The sequence below is a fragment of the Somniosus microcephalus genome, chromosome 24 (genome assembly GCF_052327205.1).
Source record: "Somniosus microcephalus isolate GS21.2 chromosome 24, FLI_Smic_1.0, whole genome shotgun sequence".
Classification (NCBI taxonomy): domain Eukaryota; kingdom Metazoa; phylum Chordata; class Chondrichthyes; order Squaliformes; family Somniosidae; genus Somniosus; species Somniosus microcephalus.
Genome location: NC_141010.1, coordinates 33,150,026 through 33,169,132, shown reverse-complemented (window position 1 = coordinate 33,169,132; position 19,107 = coordinate 33,150,026). Strand labels below are relative to the sequence as shown.

Sequence of the window (19,107 nt, the reverse complement as noted above, 5' to 3'; positions counted from 1 at the left end):
ATTACGTTTAGTATCCATTTAATTCCTGTTGGCTGTAGACCCTGTATCAGTCATGGTATATTGAAATTGCTGCCTGAAACTTTCAATTTATTAATAGTGGAGATTTTACAAGTAATTGTCCAGGAAATTGCCAAATTTGAGATTTAAATAAAAACAGAAAATGCTGGTAATACTCAGCAGGTCAGGCAGCATCTGTGGAGAGAGAGAAAGTTAACGTTTTAGGTCAATGACCCTTTGTCAGAACTGGAAAAAGTTGGAGATGGAACAGGATTTTAAGCAAGTGCAGGGGCCGGGAAAGGGGGAGGAAAGAACAAAAGGGAAGGTCTGTGATAGGATGGAAGGCAGGAGAGATGAAGAGACAAAAGGGAAGATGGTGCAAGGCAAAAGGAGATGGTAATGGGACAAGTTAAGAAACAAAAGATGACTCTAGATGAAGTGGCAATGGCAAAGAGCATTTTAAATGTATTTGAGACACCTCATTGAAAGTTTGGTTGTTTAGTTCTGGTCACTCCGGTTTAGTATGAGATGGCAACACTGGAAAACATTGTAAAATGGGTTAAAAATAGTTTCAAGTTGTTACAGGGGGATTTTAAATTCATGATTATCTTTAACCTAGTTGTGTAAATTAATGGAGACAGGTAACAAAATGTTTGTGATTTGGCTTAAAGTTGTTGTCTACATAGACTTATTTGCAGTTTCATGGTTTAGAACAAAATAAAAGGAAAACAGTGAAATTGTTTCTGTTGCCAAGCATTTCCAGAAAACTCCTTGTAAAATTACTGTTGAGCTGCTTTCAGTGCAGAGATAATTGGTTTTTTTTAAGGAGGTGGAGGGTTACTAATCTATTTATTGGCCCTGAAATTGCAGTGTCTGCGATGGCATACTCTGAGTATGCCGTTGTATTCCTGTTGGAAGGCCCCGCAAATTCCAGATTTCCACATGCACTTGCACAAAATCCAGAACTTGCGATTGACAGATCATCCGAACTGCCTGAAAACTGAGTATTGCTGGAGCAGGGTTGGGCTATTTGCCCAACAATTGCCCATGTAACTTAGGCTGGTAAAAGCAGGCTTTATCAGCGCAAGGCTTAAATAAAAGATTTAAAAATCCAAAATTATCCACATACATGTTAAATGATCTTATGCAAATATTGGCCAGGATTATAGTCTTAATGATTAAAATTATTTATCAAAAAATTAAATTTTTATTGAGGTTGGTGCAATGAAGGAATTTCTGAATAAAATTGCAATTCTGTACATGATATATAGTTATATTGGGATTCTATTGCATATCATTAGGGCATTTCCTTCGTAAGTGATTACAATGGAATTCTCCTTTGTCATTGGAGGACTAGGCCCACGTGATCCCAGGTATGCTTCCGAACCGCCTGGGATCCATGGGCCATTATGCTGCCGTCCGTCTTGAGGCTTGAGACCACGACTCTTTGCAGCCTGGGTGCCAGGAGGTAATTTCATAAATGTTTCACAGGTCGGAGGCACACTCCGGAGGCACACCTTCGACTGCAATTTCTAGGCCATTATTTTAATTCCAACTGTTCTTGGTTATAGCACGTCATACATTTTCACATGGATGGCATAGTATTATTCAGGTTACATGATAGAGTATGAAATGATAGGGAGTCAACCTTTTGTAGAGATTTACTTGATCGTCTGGGGCAGCTACTGGTGAGCAGTCTTTAGTTATACTGTTGTGGTTGCAGTGACATCATTAACCAGTGCCTCTGTTTTTGTAAATGAGGCCATAAAACTGATCATTTACGTAGTAACCAGATCTACTGTAAGTAAGATGTTATTTTAATTGTTATTGTCAGCACTTCTAACAAGAACCTTGCTCTTGCAGGTTCCGAGCCTCCCTCTATCCCTGCCCAGAAACTCCTCATGAACGGAAGGAAATGTTAGCTGGTGTCAACACACGAATTGATGATCTTCAAATGGTATGGTATTCATTTATCAGTGCTTTCATGCCTCAGCACTGTTTTGCACTATTTTCTGCATAGTTTAGAGGCATTTTAAAATATCAGTGCAAAAATTATCTGATTTACCTTTTAATGAATATCTTTCTAAATGGTGTATTAGCATAATTTTTCTACTGCAGCACCTGTCATTTTGTTATAGTACAGGCACAGAATATTTGACGAGGTGTAATAATTAAATCCCACTTTTTCTTCTGCCACTCCTACAATTCAGCCCATTGGCGAGGCATGTTTTGGAACAGACATTGCTACAATTAACCTGTCAACTTGTTTATGATAAAAGTTTAATCAACGTACTCCACAGGTGATATCCCCCCTCCCCCTTAATAGACATTGGGCTGTTTCTCAATTGAAAAGATTGCTTGAAAACTGTAGCTACGTGTTTCTGTTCGTCACCATCATGCCACCTTGCAACTCCGTCGTTTAAATATGGTGTGTTGGCTTAAAATCAAGCTTCCTCTCATCAGCTTCAGTTTCTTCATGCACATAGATGCATGTTTTGTGAGTGCCTTCCTGAGTTCCATTAGGAACTTGTGTCAACCACTTATAAATTTTAGAAAAACGTTGAGGACTGTAAGAGTTTCTGTGTTTTTGAATGTAAAGTCAGTCAGGTTATCTTCAGCATTACATATTAAGCATTTGAATAAATAAATATGTATAATTTAAATAAGTATTTGAATGTGCTATTTTACCTAGTTAGTTGCACAAGCATACTCTTTTTGCCATCTTCAAAAAACAGCTTAGACTGGTTTGTTTGTTCGAGATGATAAGTGAAATGTAACTGCTCAGTTTAGTTTCCACCCCCCCCCCCCCCCCCCAGTGCTTCTGGTTTCTTTTGCTCCCTTGCCCTCCTCATCCCCCACCATTGGCTTAGCTGAGTTCTGTAGCTCATTGTGTGGGGCAAACCCAGGCCTTATTATTCGAGTGCAATGCATAAGTTTTGTCAATGCAAAACTGTTTCTTCATTTCTTTTTCCTCTCCAGGTCTTAAATCAGACTGAGGATCATCGTCAGAGGGTTCTGCAGGCAGCTGCGAAGAATATTCGTGTATGGTTTATTAAAGTACGGAAAATGAAGGCCATCTATCATACCCTTAATCTCTGTAACATTGATGTCACACAGAAATGTCTAATCGCTGAAGTCTGGTGTCCAGTTACTGACTTGGATTCAATTCAGTTTGCCCTCCGAAGGGGTACGGTAAGTCACCATTAATGCTAATTCAAGTGAGCTCCTAAATTCAGAAATTTATATTTTGCATTAGGTATATATGGCTGATATACCTTGTAGGCAGCACGCCTAGCAGTTGACAAAGGCTTAATCTAAGTGATTATAAAGTCCATGATAAAACACTCAAATGTATTCTGAAAGGAGTGAGCTTGATTTTGGTTTTTTTTACACTCCAAACTTTGTTCTTACTGGAACATTTTGTTAGCCATTTAACATGCTATGACTAATAATTTCAATAACTATCTTCTAAGATGTATATATTTCTGGGTGAGTTTTTGTATTTTTCAAGTGCTTATGATTTCCCTTTCTCCCCTGCTTTCTTCACCCCCTACTATTGACTTAGCTGAGTTCCTTCAGCTGTCTAGGCCCTGTGCTCTGGATTTCCCTTGCTAAACCTCTCTACCTCCTTTTTTTTAAGATATTCCTTAAAACTTACCTCTTTTTGATCAAGCTTTAGGACACCTGTCCTAATGCCTCTTTTTCTTTGGCTCGGTGTCACTTCTTTTTGTCTGATTACTCCCAAATTATGTATAGCACAGCCAGATTCCAAGTAAGCTTCTCTCTACTGTGCTGCAACAACACGCCTTAATCCGTATCTCAGAAGTGCGACCCCTCCTGCACTGGCATGAATTTTCCACTTTTCACATTAGCAGTCTACGTGGGTTTTGAGTGAAATTGGCTTTTGCACACAGTTTCTAGTGAGTGCCAGCCCAATGTTGCTGCTCCCCAAACTCACCATTTTGACTTCTATAATCATCAAAGAAAGAGGACATCTTTATCTCTGCAGTCTAGCTAGATTTGAAAATGCTGGGAATACTTAGCAGGTCAGTCAGCATCTGTGGAGAGAACCAACAAGTTAGCATTTCAGGTGTGAACCCTTCATCAGCTCTGATTGTTGAATATTTCCAGTATTTTATGTTTTTGTTTCATAATTACAGCATCTGCAATTTTTTGCTTTTTGTTTTAACTCGATTTGAGCCCATGTCCCAGAGGTGAATGGACTGTGTTAACTCATTGTGCTGTTAGTTCTGAGTATGAGTTTAACAATGCTCTTGGGCATGTGTATGTGCTTTGGTAATAAATTTTGAAGTACTGTACTTGGCGCCGCAAATTTAATTGATAAGTTAGTGCTCTCTGTTAGCTAATGGGAGGAAAATACTTCAGATGTTCATAGCTTGTTGTCGAGCATTGCACAGGGCTAGAGGTCTGTGTTAAGAAAATTACCACAAGTAGGAAGTGGTATTTATTAGAACAGTTAAGCGGTGAAGAAAGCAAAAACATGACCATATCAAGAGGTGTCTACAGTTTGAAGATGGACGTTGATAACATAAGAACATAAATAGGAGCAGGAGTAGGCCATGTAGCCCTTCGAGCATTCACTAAGATCATGGCTGATCTACGACCTCAACTCTATGCTGGAAAATAGAATGGTTTTATTTTGTTTTCCCACTGCAGCTTCTAATCCCTTCTCTCTTCCCTCCCCTCTTGGGGTGGGGGGGGGGGAAATCCGTGGCGCCGTAAAGACATGTCAAAAGATTAAGGAAGTTCAGAAGTTTTTATCCTGATTATACTCAAACAAACTAGAATATATTTGGTGCTCTGTATTCAGTAGTGGAGTTTAACAGGCAGGAAGTGACCTTTTTAGGCTATCCATTTTAAATAACTTTAATGTTCAGACTTTTACTTAACCTCTGAGTGGTTATAGTGTAGAGATTAGGCCAATTGGTAGCTTATCTCTAGTCAATAATCAGGATCGATTGCAAACCAATATAGTGGGTATATTGTGTTTGATCAGAGTTTAAGACGGAATATAACATGCTAGTTATACAGCAAAAACATACGACTGTGATAAGTAGCTGGTACCGGTCCCAATCGGACAGACGGCTGGCGTGTGTGAACTGTTCTTTGGTTTCTGGCCTCTCTCTCTCGGGCCTTTTGAGTTGGTGTGCGTGGGATCACTTTCAAAAGAGCATTCGACCAGCCCAACTTCTGTCTGGCTCTCCCCTCCACTGTCTGTATGGACAAGTACTCGGGTGTCGCTTTTATTCTCTATTTAGGGGTGTTATTGTTATTGACAAGACCATTTAACCTATAGAGGTTCCTCTAAAACCTCATCAACCAATGACCGCTCAAGTTCTTTGTCTTGGTTCTTGGATGAAAGCCCTCCCCAAAAGGGGGTCTCATTACCTCATTCAGTTTGTCGTCTTGTTTAATCTTTCTGAAGGTTCTTCCTTTGGAATTCGTGCCTTCTCTCTCTTGTCTCGATTCTCCCTAGTTTGGAGTCGGACATGCTATTCTTGGCCATCAGATGTTCATAGCTGCTTATGTTATTTATGTTCATGTTGTTTATGCAGCTTTAGCTATGCAATCAGACTATTGTACCATGGAATGAATCATTAAATTCCCAAAGATATCTTCTATTCTTTATTCTCATACACTGGTTGACTTATGCAATTTAAAGCAGTTTTGTTAAACAAATTCAAAATCCTTCTTGGCATTATAATATGGTTATTAGCAGTAATGGAAGAAATATAACATTGGGTTCGGTTGATCAAATTAGAGAAACATAAACAAGGTTGAAATCCTAACTTGAAAACGAGATTATTTATGACCGTCACACTGCAGAATGCTATAACATCCGCAGGGAACCAAAACACAGGCATATTCTACGCATCTATCTAATTATTCTAAGACTAGTCCGAGAGACTTTGTTTCCAGTTCTAATACAATCATGTAAATACAGCATTACTCATGTCACAGTTTTATCCACAAAACCATATAAATTTTTAACACTCCTGGGGTGAAAAATTCAGTTGCTTTGCGCCTCCCGTTGGCAACCTAAGAGGGCGCTAATGGAGCGCAAAGCAACTAGTGCCCGGGTGCGGCGATGTTTGCACCGCTCGCAAAATTGACCAGACATTTTGCGGCAGCGCTAAACACTACTGCCATGATCTCCTGCGCCCGCAAATCGTGATGTCAGTCAAGTGTGTAGCGCCCCGGACCGAATATTGAGTGGCGCCCCCTGCCTTTACCGCCTGCCGCTAGCAACGACAGGTTGCGTAGAACGTTTTGCAGTCGGGAAGGGACTGGGGGAGCGCTATCTAAAGGCGACAGCTTCCTGACTCTTTGTCGGTGACATTTTTGCACCTCTCATTCAGAGAGACTGACTTCTGGAGAGTTTCAATGCTTTGTGAAGGAGTTTTGGGTACTGAGCTGCACTTTGCAGGTTCATTTTGATTTGATCTTCCTTGCATTGATTTAGAAGAGACTATGGGGACTGCACTCTGAGCTCTTTCCCTGGCCCACTCCATTGTTCTTTCCAGCAGAATTGATGTACAGGTCTCTCCAGGCCGAGATTCAAGGCTGCAATGAGCAGGGTGTGGATGGAGAGCAAGATCGACCCTCCCCTTTAAGAACTGGCCGGCGCCAGTGTGTGTTCCATTGCTGACTGACCTCACATGAACTTCGCCAGCACTCTGAGTTAGCACCTCGCTCCTTGGCGTTGGCGCCTTAAGACAGGTGTGTAGCGCCTGATTTAGCGCGCCAATCACCTCCAGGGGTGATGGAAGCCAAGTTTGCAGTCCGAGGCGATAATTAGCGCCAGGTGCTAAACTTTGCACCCGGCCGATAAGTGCACCCTAAACGGGGCGATACCGAATTTCTCCCCCCTGATTTCTAACAATAGTGGCAGTCGTTAGAGGCACTAAGCGAACCAGACCCTCCATACCTTTTCCTCTGTTGATTTAACTTCAGTTAGTGTAAATGCATTTAGAAAAATCCTTCAAAGTTATATATTTCTGAAGAAGTTTCTTTTGTGCAGGAACGCAGTGGATCTACAGTCCCATCAATCTTGAACAGGATGCAAACCAGCCAGACTCCACCAACTTACAACAAGACCAACAAATTTACTTATGGCTTTCAAAACATTGTGGATGCATATGGAATTGGCACTTACAGGGAGATTAATCCTGGTAAGAAACCACATTGAACAGACATGATGTTTCATATCCAATCATCTGTTTTTCCTAAAACTTGCCTTTCTGAATTTTTTTTAGAAAAGCCTGCTAATTGATGTGTTTCCTTTCTTCCACAGCTCCGTATACAATTATAACCTTCCCTTTCCTCTTTGCTGTTATGTTTGGGGATTTTGGCCATGGGGTCCTGCTGACTGCATTTGCTGTGTGGATGGTGCTGAGAGAGAGCCGCATATTGTCCCAGAAAAGTGAAAATGAGGTATCTATTATATTAATGGTGGCCAATTCCAGATCTGCAACTTTTTTGATTGTGTGTGTGTGTGTGAGATTTTTATGGACTGGAATGTGTGCTATTAACTTCTGATGTTGGATATTCCTCAAGTGTCTTGAGCTATATTTTCATCTATTGGTTTAAACCATAAACAGATCTTTTCAAGGATACATTTTGATTTATGTTTTATAGATCTATTGGATAATTATTTATTTTTGTTCAGTATATTTTCTTCAAGAAGGTAGAAGTGCTTAATAACTGCAAATTAAATAACTCTTAAAGCAATTTTGTTTTATATATGATTTGCAAGGCTGCTCTATATAGCCATTTTTCACCCAGAAGCAGATTCATTGGAGTGATGTAGGAAAGTCCGATTCGATGTGTTCAATTCATGGTCGATTGAACTATTTTGGTTTGAGATGTGTCTCTGGTTATTGTCCAAAAATGTAGCAAATAATCTGAACAAATCTAAAGAGCCTGATACGGAGCTAAAGAGGATCTCAAATTATTATGCAATTCAAATGCACCCACAGAACAGTTGTTCAGCTAAAGCTGGATTGAGTATAATATATACTTACATATAAGACAACCCACATAAAACATGACTTTCTCACTCTCCTCCTACCCCCATACATTTCATCCAAAAAATACAAGAAAATTCATGACTGTTAATCCACCAAAATTCTGACTCTCATGTTGGCTGACGTCCACAAATCATTATTTCTCTGTTCTAACTTATTTCAATGAGTGCCTGTTACCCTAAGGCTCAACTATCCCAGCGCTCTCCTGGCCAGCCGGCCTTGCACCCTCCTTGTGCTAAACTTGAGCTCATCCAAAACTCTGCTGCACATATCCTAACTCGCACCAAGTCCCATGCACCCATCATCCCTGTGCTCGCTGATCTACATTGGCTTCCCATCTGGCAACGCCTCAATTAAAAATTTTTTTATCCTTGTTTTGAAATCCCTTGCTGGCCTCGCCCTTCCCAACCTCTCTAATCTCTGTGCTCCTCTGATTCTAGCCTCTGGCGCATCCCCGATTTTGTCCTCATTCACCATTGGCGGCCGTGCCTTCAGTTGCCTAGGTCCTAAGCTCCAGAATTCCCTCCCTAAATCTCTCTCTCTCTCTTCTCTTTTAACGCGCTCTCTCTCTCTCCCTTTACTACGCCCCTTAAAATCTACCTCTTTAACCAAGCATTTGGCCACCTGTCCTAATCTCTCCTGATGTGGCTCGGTGTCAATTTTTTTTGTTGATAATGCTCCTGTGAAGTGCCTTAGAACAGTTTATTATGGCAAAGGCACTATATAAATGCAAGTTGTTGTCGTGCAAACAACTCTGCTGCTGTTCTGATTCTCCAGCATTGTGATATTTATATGGCTATTCTGCCTCCCATCTTCAGCACTCGCTCCTTCTGCTGACCTTTATCTCTTCTTCCTTTATATATCTTGTCGGTCTGCCTCCGATGTTTAAATCAGTAGCAGAGGCTTGGACTCTAATTGGGTGTAAAAGTTGTCATTTTAGCGATCACAGCACTGTAGGAGTGAAGTGGAGCAACACTGATGGGGATACACTAGCATGGTGCCATTGTTGGGAGAGAAGCCTGAGGCCTGCATGTAAATCAATTCCCTTACTTTTAGCCCCAGAAAGGAACGTAAATTTCTAATCTTGTTGGTGAGCGTTTACAGTATTTAGAAATATTGGACAGAATTGCCAATCTTGTATTTGAGCTAACTCAAGAAGCCAAGAAACCATTATGTTGAGAATGGATAAGATTTCAATTTTAGGATTTTAGTTCTAAAAATAGGATAATCCAATCCATTGAGTATTTAAACTCAATACAGTAGTAAGATGTTCAATGTTGTGTATTGGATGCAACCATTGGTGCAGTTGCTATTGTTTTTCCTATTTTTAATTGAGCTTTATTCTGATAGATTTTCAGCACTGTCTTCAGTGGGCGCTACATTATTTTACTCATGGGCGTTTTCTCTGTGTACACGGGACTGATATACAATGACTGCTTTGCAAAGACTCTCAACATGTTTGGTTCATCGTGGAGTGCAAGAGCGATGTTTCAGCCAATGGGAAACTGGACGTAAGTATTGCAGAAATAACATCAAGATTACCAAAATGTTGATTTTTTAAATTTTTGTATGAATTCTTTGTTACAAGGTGAAGCATGTTCACGCTGGGAAATGTAACACTACATTTCAAACATCCAGCGCTAACATCAAGCATTCAGGTCCGGTATAGCATAATTTAGATTATTATTTTCCAATGTCCTACATCAAACTTGAAAGAGATGGATGCTGTAATTGTATCAATTAAATATGCGATTAAAGCCAAGATTAACAGTTTAAAATTTTTAATGATGTGATTAATAGCAATTAATATCTTTAATCGCTTGACAGCTGAAAGTCACCAATAGACTGCTCTCTCGCATGTCTTAGTGATTGGCTCAAAGATATTGGCTGAAACCCGAGAGCAGATAACCTACCTGCTCACTTGGTTGGTGTTGGTGCATGACATAAGTGACAGAAGGAAAGGAATATTAAAATATCTTCAAAAAGCAGAACTCGCACAAAAACATTCTGCGTAATGTCCACGATCAATGACCATTAATTCTGTCGATTAATTTTTTTTTAACCTGTTAATTGCAAAAGTCAACTGCAATTAATCGATAACCCTAGTGACAACACTTCACCAGTAATTCATTGATGTGCTTTAGGACAGGTTGTGAAAGGCACTATATAAATGCAAGTTTTTTTTTATTTTTTATTTAGTTACTGCATATACCCATTTTGGGGAATTTTTAACACTGGCTTTAACATTGGCCAAACAGAAATTGCAACAATGTTGGATTATTAGATTTAATAATTGTAATGCAGTTATCTTCTGTTTGCAGGGAGAAAACCCTTCGAGGCAATCAAAATCTTCAACTGGACCCTGCTCAAGCCAACGTCTTCAATGGGCCATATCCTTTCGGAATAGATCCTGTAAGTTAATTGTGTTTTCTTTTAAATGTTCATGATTCATATAAAATAAAATCCAGCCTGGACTTTTCTTGATTGTTTCTAGTTTGAGAAGTATAGGACTAGAATTCTTCAATGCTAATTTAGGCATTTGAATTGTAATTTAGTTACATCTTTAATATTATTTACTGTTGACCTAAAGCTACCTAAATTTAAACTTGGTATGGTGTTTTTCTTGTGAACATAACAACTGGGTGGCAATTACATTATAATCTTATTGAGTTAGTTTGCCTCTTTCATCCTTTTTCTTAATTGCAAATATTGTCTTGATCCAGAAATAATTTGTCTCTGTCACAGTTTGGAGCATAAAGGTCTTGGAAGCAAATGTTTCAGTAAAACGCATTTTATACTTTTTAAACGTCATATTGCACAGATTAAACTGGAGGAGGGCTTTATTGAGTAAGTGCAGCAAGTTGATCGTCCCATACTATAAACCAGGGGTGTCCAATCTGCAGTCTTTGAGCAACATGCTACCCCTGACAGTCTGGCTGTTCTTAATGCTGTTGCCGTCTTGGTGGATAAGTCCTGAATCAGAATACTCAGCAGCAGAATTGGATGATTCAGCAATGGTCCTCCTCAATTGCAACAAGACTTTTTAAAACCACAATAGCCACGAGGCTTGCCGTGTCCATCTATAATTGAAAACTCAAAATAATTGATGGGAAACACGTAGTAGTATTTGTCTCGGTGATCGGCACTCGTGCCTGCTGCTGATGTGTTCTGTGGTGTTGACATTAGTTCATTGCATCAGCTTGGCTTGGATGATAGAAATCTCTCCTCAGTCAGAAGGTTGTGGTTTGAATATTTTGTTACATTGTTATGGTCGCAACTAAAAAGAACTTTAATTGTCTTTTTTTCTCTAAGATATGGAATATTGCAACAAACAAACTTACGTTTCTCAACTCCTTCAAAATGAAAATGTCTGTGATTTTGGGTGTCGTCCATATGGTCTTTGGAGTTTCTCTCAGCCTCCTGAATCATATGTGAGTTTTTTTTTTAGCTGAGTTTGAGTTCATAAATAAATAAAGGATGAAAAAGTAGCTGTTATCTGTTGACACATGAATTTTTGAAACCAGTACTGTACCAGAAATTTGGAGCTCCTCACTTACTTTAAACGTAAAGTGGCAAGCACTTTATGTTTAGTAGCGATGATTGACATGTACAAATACTGACCCTGTTTGAGGGTAGTACTTGCATTGTATAGGGCCAATTTCCTGAAACTGAAATCTGGTCTCTGTATAATGCTGCAGTTCTAGCAATCTAAAGTTTTTAAATGAAGCTGTATCAGCTGGTGAGTCGCAATTGCAAGGCGGAAGCTACTACTGGCACAATTTTCGGAATTTACAACATTGATGCTTTGTGGATTTGGGGCTCTTTACAAAATTTCATTTAGGGCTGGGAAATTACTCTTGTCACATGTGTTGTATTGTGGCAAATGAAATTTGAGATAATTTGGGTCACCTGCAACAGAATACTAATCTGTTTCTTTGCCTCTGGGTTTCAAGTTCAGATTTAACCAACCAAAGCCATGACTTGAAGCTCAACTCTACCTCCACTGTAGACTCACAGGATTGCTCGTTCTTGTTGTTACATACACGTTAACTGTTTGTTACTTTATCTCCCAGTCCAGTGTATTCAGGTTAACTTACCAGTGCTATTAATTACATTAATTGGTAGGAACATTGGGAGGGAGAAACAATTTATGGGGTACTTGATCTATTTATGCAACCAGTTGTAAATTAATGGCGAAGTGCTAAATTGTTGAATATTTCTCATGCTGCCTTTTTTCTCTCATTCCTAGATATTTTAAAAAGCCACTGAACATCTATTTTAGCTTCATCCCTGAAATAGTGTTTATGCTATCTTTGTTTGGCTACCTTGTTGTCCTCATATTCTACAAGTGGTGTGCTTATGATGCTAGCACATCGAAAGATGCTCCCAGTCTTCTCATCCACTTCATCAATATGTTCCTATTCAGCTATAACGATAAAAGCATGAAATATCTGTATAATGGACAGGTATGTAACTGCTTGGAGATGTTGATTAGAGAGAAGGGTTAAGAACGCTTGTTCTAAACTGTAATATTGCGCTACTTTGGCACTGCTCACTGCTACTGATTTTAAATCTCCCCCACCCCATTTACTGTTTTCAAATATGATTTTGCAGGCGAGAAGGTGATGTCCCCAGTTTTCAGTCACGAGCGAGTGCATGAATGAGCCGTAGTGACTAAGCCTATTCTGTCGTCCTTCCGATTTTCATATTTCTGTTGCTCCCTTTTTCTCTTTTCTGCTTTATAATCGGTAGTTGAATCAATACCACCAAAAATGAAATGAGTTGTTAAACTCATTGCTGTTTGTGTACAAAATCGTTGCTGTTTTTGCTTACATAAGTGAATGCATTTAAAAGCAATTCATTGTATATAAAACATTTTGAGATGTTTGCAACACACGAGGTGTTATGTAAATTCGAGATATCAATTTAGAAAGGTAATATTTTCATATTTTGACATTGTAAAGTCAATTCCTTTGTTTGTGAAGACTGGATATTTACTATTTGAAACCGAAGCTCCCAGTTTCATTGAATTGCATTAGAAGCTGAATCCTTGCATTGTCCATCATTCATATTTTGCTTTGTTCTTCCCTGGTCTGCACACCCATTCCCTCAAATATACTTTCCAGTGAGAAATTCACCTGTTCCCCATTGGGTTTCTAACTGCGCGTCAGAAACCCAAACCTGCTAACATGTCCTTTCCTGTGCTGCACTAAGTGCAAACACATTTCATTGTAAATACAATTGAAGGTGGTGTGAATTTACAGTATTTCAGACCTTTCTAGTTTTTGGGGGTCTATTGTTAAGGTATGGCTTAATTTGAATTTTTGCTTTGTAGCCTTATTCCTCCTGGTAATTTCTCATTGTTCAAACTTGACCCAAATCCATTTTTTTTTTGCATTTTATAAAAGAAATTGTGATCCAGGGACATGAGGTGTTAAAAATTCAGTGGGTCGTATTTTGCGGCCCGTGCGAGTGCGCATGTGCCTGTAGGGACCGCACAAGTTCCAGGTTTAGGCATGCGAAGCTTGACAGATCCTCCACATCCCCGGGAGATGGGCCTCTGTGGGTGGAGAGTTGCGCTATTTGCCCAACTTCTGGCCGCTGAATGCCCGGGAAATTCTTACGCCTGGTAAAAGCAGGCGTAAGTTTTAAAACGTAGAAAAATAAAATGTTATCACTCATTTATACATTAAAAACCCTGTCCAATAAGCTAAGTTTTTTTTTTTAGCTCTGTTAAAACATAATTTTTTCTCAATTAAATTTTTAATATTTAATTGGCATTTTAATTCATTTTAAATGTAATTTTTTAAATTTATTTCCTATGTTCGTGTATTTTTTAAGTTATCCCCATTCATACTTATGGGAGTTCTGCATGTACAGAACTCCTGTAAGTATCATTGGGGATTCCCTTTTATTGGTTGGGCCGGCCCACGTGATCCCAAGCGCCCCTGGGATATGTGGGCGCCTCTCCATGCATACCTGGAGAGGCCCAGGATCGCAAGCCTCCGTACCTCCCCAGGCCACCGGGTAAATGCACAGATATATTTTACAGGTCAGAGGCATCCGCCTGCGGGAAGCCTCCGATCGCAAATGTTGGGCCAAAGTTATAAAGTGGATTTGCAATGGATTAATGCCAGTACAGCTCTGGTACATACAGTATTAATCTGGTACTGTGGTTTTTCTTTCCTTTTGTTTTCCGCCCCCCCCCCCCCCCCCACAATGCCCGCCCTCCTTCCAGGCTTCAGGCTTCCTTATGAGCCACTTCTTCCCAAGTCCGTCCAAATGGTATGTGCGTGGTCTCTAGGTGGTGCTTGAAAGCGGCCCAGGGTTGTCTGATATTTTAACCTCCCTGTTTCTTGTGGAATGTGCCATTGTGTTTCTTTACAATAGCACAACTGAAATCAATAGCTTCCAGTCTTGAGTGTAAAACTGCATTCTGCTATTCCATTCAACAGCAGATTGATGCGTCTGCCCAAAAGGTTGAAACAAAATTGAACAATTTCCTTATGTATGTTTTGTCTCTTTCCCTCTCCACCAAATATACATTAGTTGAAAAACTGTTGGTAAGCTTTTAACTATTTTCTTTCTCCAGACTGTAGTAATACATCAGGTTTTCTGTTTTGTTAACAGCGCGGTGTGCAGTCCTTCTTGGTGGTTGTAGCTCTGCTATGTGTTCCATGTATGCTTGTGGTGAAACCATTGGTGCTGCGTCATCAGTATTTGAAGAGAAAGCATTTGGTAAGTTTTTTTTTTAAGTCTCTGAATTCAAATGTATGTTTTTACTTTTATCTTCCACTACTGGGGATGGCAAACTGTAGTTCAGTGGAATGCTCCACTGTCCTTTCTGCTGTGGGGTCTGGGTTTGAATTCAGCCAGGACTAATGGCATGGAAGTCTCTTTTTTTGGTTAGCTGTAATGCTCTTCCATTAAATTAGTGTAATCAGCCACAACCCAGTTCATAGTCAACATGGCCCCGTAATGGAAAAGTGCTCCTAATTGGCAATATCTGTTAAATGCAATGAGCAAGGCTGGTGAAGGAAAGGGAAATGTTGTAGGGATGCTCTTCTGAGAAATAGGTAAGGGCATATTGGGTACAATGGAGGAAGCATTACTTGTGCTTGATCTAGACGGTGGGTTGAAAAGTGTTCTATTTTTTAGTGCTGAAGTCCCTCGCCTTGAACGCAAAAGCAAATAAATTATAGTGAATATTTTGTAAAGTTCTATTTGAGAAGGATTTATATTTCTCTGCATTGAGTTCTACTGTAAAAAATTTTGTATTGTATAATTTATACTTTTTAAGTGAATAATTGCTAGTTAAAGTGAGGGACGTTGATGCTTAGAGATGGAACACTTTCTCATTATGGGCAACTGGTGTTGGGATCTCTGCATCAAGCTCTCCCAGGAAGTACATAGTAAAACTCACTCCGTTCAAACAATATGTATTGACTTCAGAAGCATGCTGCTTACTCTCTCTCTTTCTCTCTCGTTCTCCCTTTTTCCTCCCTCTTTCTCCCTTGATGGTGTATGGGAGTTGCTGAACTCCATGAAGCAACTGAAATGATTTTTGGATTTGCTGAAGCAGGTGTATGAGGAAACAAAGCATATATGATGATGCAAGGAGAAGTGTTGCAACAGTGCAGAGTGAAGATGCAAGTCCAGGGCTCCTTCTTATTACCCATGCTAAGTATTGTCATGGACTATATTCTGAACGAGGCAGTGGAAAATAGACCGCAAAGGTGCCAAGTTTGATGAGGTTATGGGTAGGCCGTAATGAAAACTAAGGAGTTGGGTGTTGAAGAAAATAATGTGGGACTCCGCATCAGCTCCCCTAAGGCCAAGATTATGCTTGTATAAGAAGGATCTCCAAGATGAAGGAAGATTGAAGAAGTAGGAGGTAGATGAGTATATAAGGCAAGTTGGTTATGAGAACTGACTGTTTTTATAAAAAAAAAGGCTATGTCTGTATACAGTTGTGTGCCTTGTCAAAGGATTGGTTAACCATGAACAGTCTCATCTGTATTGACTTATTCTTTGACCTTAACCACCTTTCACAATGTGTGTCTTTGCCACTTCATAGGGGACACATAACTTTGGTGGAATAAGAGTTGGGAATGGACCAACTGAAGAGGATGCTGAGATAATCCAACATGACCAGCTTGATACCCATTCAGAAGATGGGGAGGAAGTAAGTACTACACAGCGCATTAACTCGAGCTCGCTTTGTTCATAGAATTGTACGCTTCTGTATTGAGCAGCAGCTGTAAGGGTGCTAATCTTATGGCTATAGTGTTCCTGTAGCTTGTAGTTGGTTTAAAAAAATTGAAAAGATTTTCATAGTGAATTGTCCATACTAGTTGAAGAATAGCAGTAGCCTGATGAAGATTTGTACTGCTGTAATCAATTGTTAATGGAGTTTCATTTTTTTTGAAGTGGCTTGTTCTCCATTTTCCCTGCTCTGAGTGAGTTTAATGGTTGTCCATGGACATCTCCGTGGGGACGGGTGATGCCAGTCCTTGGTCAGTGATATACCTATCAATTCAGTTCATGAAAAGCGACGAGTTAAGTTAGTGACTATAGGTTTTTATTGGCTAAATAACAGAGCCCACCCTCGTGGGTGATCGGATCCAACAAGGAGGAATACCAGCTAGTCGACCACCTTTATACCTGGGCAAGCAGGCGGAGCCATGGGCGGAGTCAGCTGTGGTCAGCCCAGGTATAACCGCGTGGCAAGAGGTGACCTTGTGTAGTGATACACTATGGTTATCACTGTTACACTATGGTTATCACTGTTTATATCGTTACAACAGTGTAACGATAGTGAACGTTAAAAGTGGTTTACCACATTCACCCCTTGTTTAAATTTGAGTCCGGCGGGGTGAAGTGTACTACCAGTTCGGGTATGTCAGTCTGTCCGGAGGCCTCGTAAGCCTTTCTGATCGGCGCGGCGGTGGTGCAGTATCCGATGTTAATGCTGGTGTCTGCGTGGTCGGCGAAGGCTCGTGGGGTTCCGGCATGCCGTCTACCTGGGCTGGATTTGGGGGGGGTTGGTGGGGAGTAACGGTGGTGTCTCAGGGGTGCCCGAGGGTGTGAGGTCTCGTAAGGAGACTGTGTCCTCCCGCCCGTCTGGGTATGCCACATAGGCGTACTGGGGGTTGGCGTGCAGGAGGTCCACCCTCTCTACCAGGGGGTCCGTTTTATGGGCCCTCACGTGCTTTCGCAGCAAGACGGGCCCCGGAGAAGTCAGCCATGTTGGTAGCGAGGTTCCTGTAGTCGACTTCCTGGGGAAAACAAACATTCGTTCATGGGGGGTGGCGTTAATGGCAGTGCAAAGCAGTGACCGGATGGAATGCAGCGCTGCCGGGAGGACTTCCTGCCAGCGAGAGGTTGGGAGGCCCTTAGACTTTAAGGCTAAGAGAACGGCCTTCCAGACAGTCGCGTTCCCTCTTTCCACCTGGCCGTTCCCTCGGGGGTTGTAGCTGGTGGTCCTGCTTGCAGCAATACCTCTCGCTAGTAGGAACTGGCGAAGTTCCTCGCTCATGAAGGATGAGCCCCGGTCGCTATGTATATAGTTCGGGAACCCGAACAAGGCGAAGAGGTCGTTCAGGCATTTGATGACCGTGGTACTGGTCATGTCTGGGCAGGGGAAGGCAAAGGGGAAACTGGAGTACTCATCAATAATGTTGAGGAAGTACACATTACGGTCAGAGGACGGGAGGGGCCCCTTAAAATCGATGCTCAAGCGCTCGAAGGGGCGGGTGGCCTTGATCAGGCTTGCTCTGTCCGGCCTAAAGAAATGCGGTTTGCATTCGGCACAGGTTTGGCAGTTCCTGGTCATGGTCCTGACCACCTCGATGGAGTAGGGCAGGTTGCGGGCCTTAATGAAGTGGTAAAGTCTGGTGACCCCGGGGTGGCAGAGGTCGTTGTGGAGGGTCTGCAGTCTATCAATTTGCGCGTTGGTGCATGTACTTCGTGATCGAGCATCTGGGGGTTCGTTCAGTTTACCAGGCCGGTACAAGATATCATAATCGTAGGTGGAGAGTGCGATTCTCCACCTCAAGATCTTGTCGTTCTTGATTTTGCCCCTCAGCTTGTTATTAAACATAAAAGCGACCGAGCGCTGGTCGGTGAGGAGGGTAAATCGTTTGCCTGCCAGGTAATGCCTCCAGCGTCGTACTGCCTCCACGATCGCCTGGGCCTCCTTCTCGACCGAAGAGTGTCGGATCTCGGGGCCCTGGAGGGTCCTTGAGAAGAAGGCCACAGGTCTCCCCGCCTGGTTAAGGGTTGCAGCTGGGGCGAAGTCGGATGCATCGCTCTCCACTTGGAAAGGGATAGACTCATCCACCGTGTGCATTGTGGCCTTAGCAATGTCTCCCTTTATGAGGGAGAAGGCTGCGCATGTTTCTGCCGTCAGGGGGAAGGAGGTGGACTTCACGAGGGGTCTGGCTTTGTCCGCATAATTGGGCATAGTAGGCGAAGAGCCCCAGGGTTCTCTTCAGCGCCTTTGGACAGTGGGGGAGGGGAAGCTCCATGAGGGGGCGCATTCTTTCGGGGTCGGGGCCGATGACTCCGTTCTCTACTACGCAGCCGAAGATGGCAAGGCGCGAGGTGTTAAACACACATTTCTCCTTTATTGTAGGTGAGGTTCAGCCGTTGGGCCGTACGGAGGAATCTCTCCAGATTAACATCGTGGTCCTGCCGGTCGCGGCTGCAGATGGTGACGTTATCTAGATAGGGGAACGTGGCATGCAGCCCGTTCTGGTCAACCATCCGGTCCAACTCCCTTTGGAAGACCGAAACCCCGTTGGTGACGCCGAAGGGAACCCTAAGGAAGTGGTAGAGGCGGCCATTCGCCTCGAAGGCGGTATACTGGCGGTCCACGGCGGATAGGGAGTTGGTGATAGGCCGACTTAAGGTCGATGGTAGAGAATACCCGGTACTGTGCAATCTGATTGACCAAATCAGATATGCGGGGAAGGGGGTATGCGTCCCGCTGGGTGTACCGGTTTATGGTTTGGCTGTAGTCGATGACCAGGCGGTGTTTATCGCCGGTCTTAACGACTAC

General features: G+C 41.8%; 1 protein-coding gene across 7 annotated transcripts in view; it reads left to right on the top strand.

Annotated features, from left to right (window-relative positions):
* Positions 1 to 19,107, top strand: part of LOC147101203 (V-type proton ATPase 116 kDa subunit a 1) — a 77,221-nt gene that overhangs the window by 23,274 nt on the left and 34,840 nt on the right. For all 7 annotated transcript variants that reach the window (XM_085966447.1, XM_085966446.1, XM_085966445.1 and 4 more), the window contains 10 exons: positions 1,861 to 1,954; positions 2,977 to 3,189; positions 7,040 to 7,190; positions 7,313 to 7,452; positions 9,396 to 9,556; positions 10,367 to 10,457; positions 11,358 to 11,476; positions 12,295 to 12,511; positions 14,676 to 14,783; positions 16,123 to 16,230. In XM_085966447.1, coding sequence (XP_085822573.1) covers positions 1,861 to 1,954; positions 2,977 to 3,189; positions 7,040 to 7,190; positions 7,313 to 7,452; positions 9,396 to 9,556; positions 10,367 to 10,457; positions 11,358 to 11,476; positions 12,295 to 12,511; positions 14,676 to 14,783; positions 16,123 to 16,230 — 1,402 coding nt within the window. The remainder of the gene's footprint in view (positions 1 to 1,860; positions 1,955 to 2,976; positions 3,190 to 7,039; positions 7,191 to 7,312; positions 7,453 to 9,395; positions 9,557 to 10,366; positions 10,458 to 11,357; positions 11,477 to 12,294; positions 12,512 to 14,675; positions 14,784 to 16,122; positions 16,231 to 19,107) is intronic.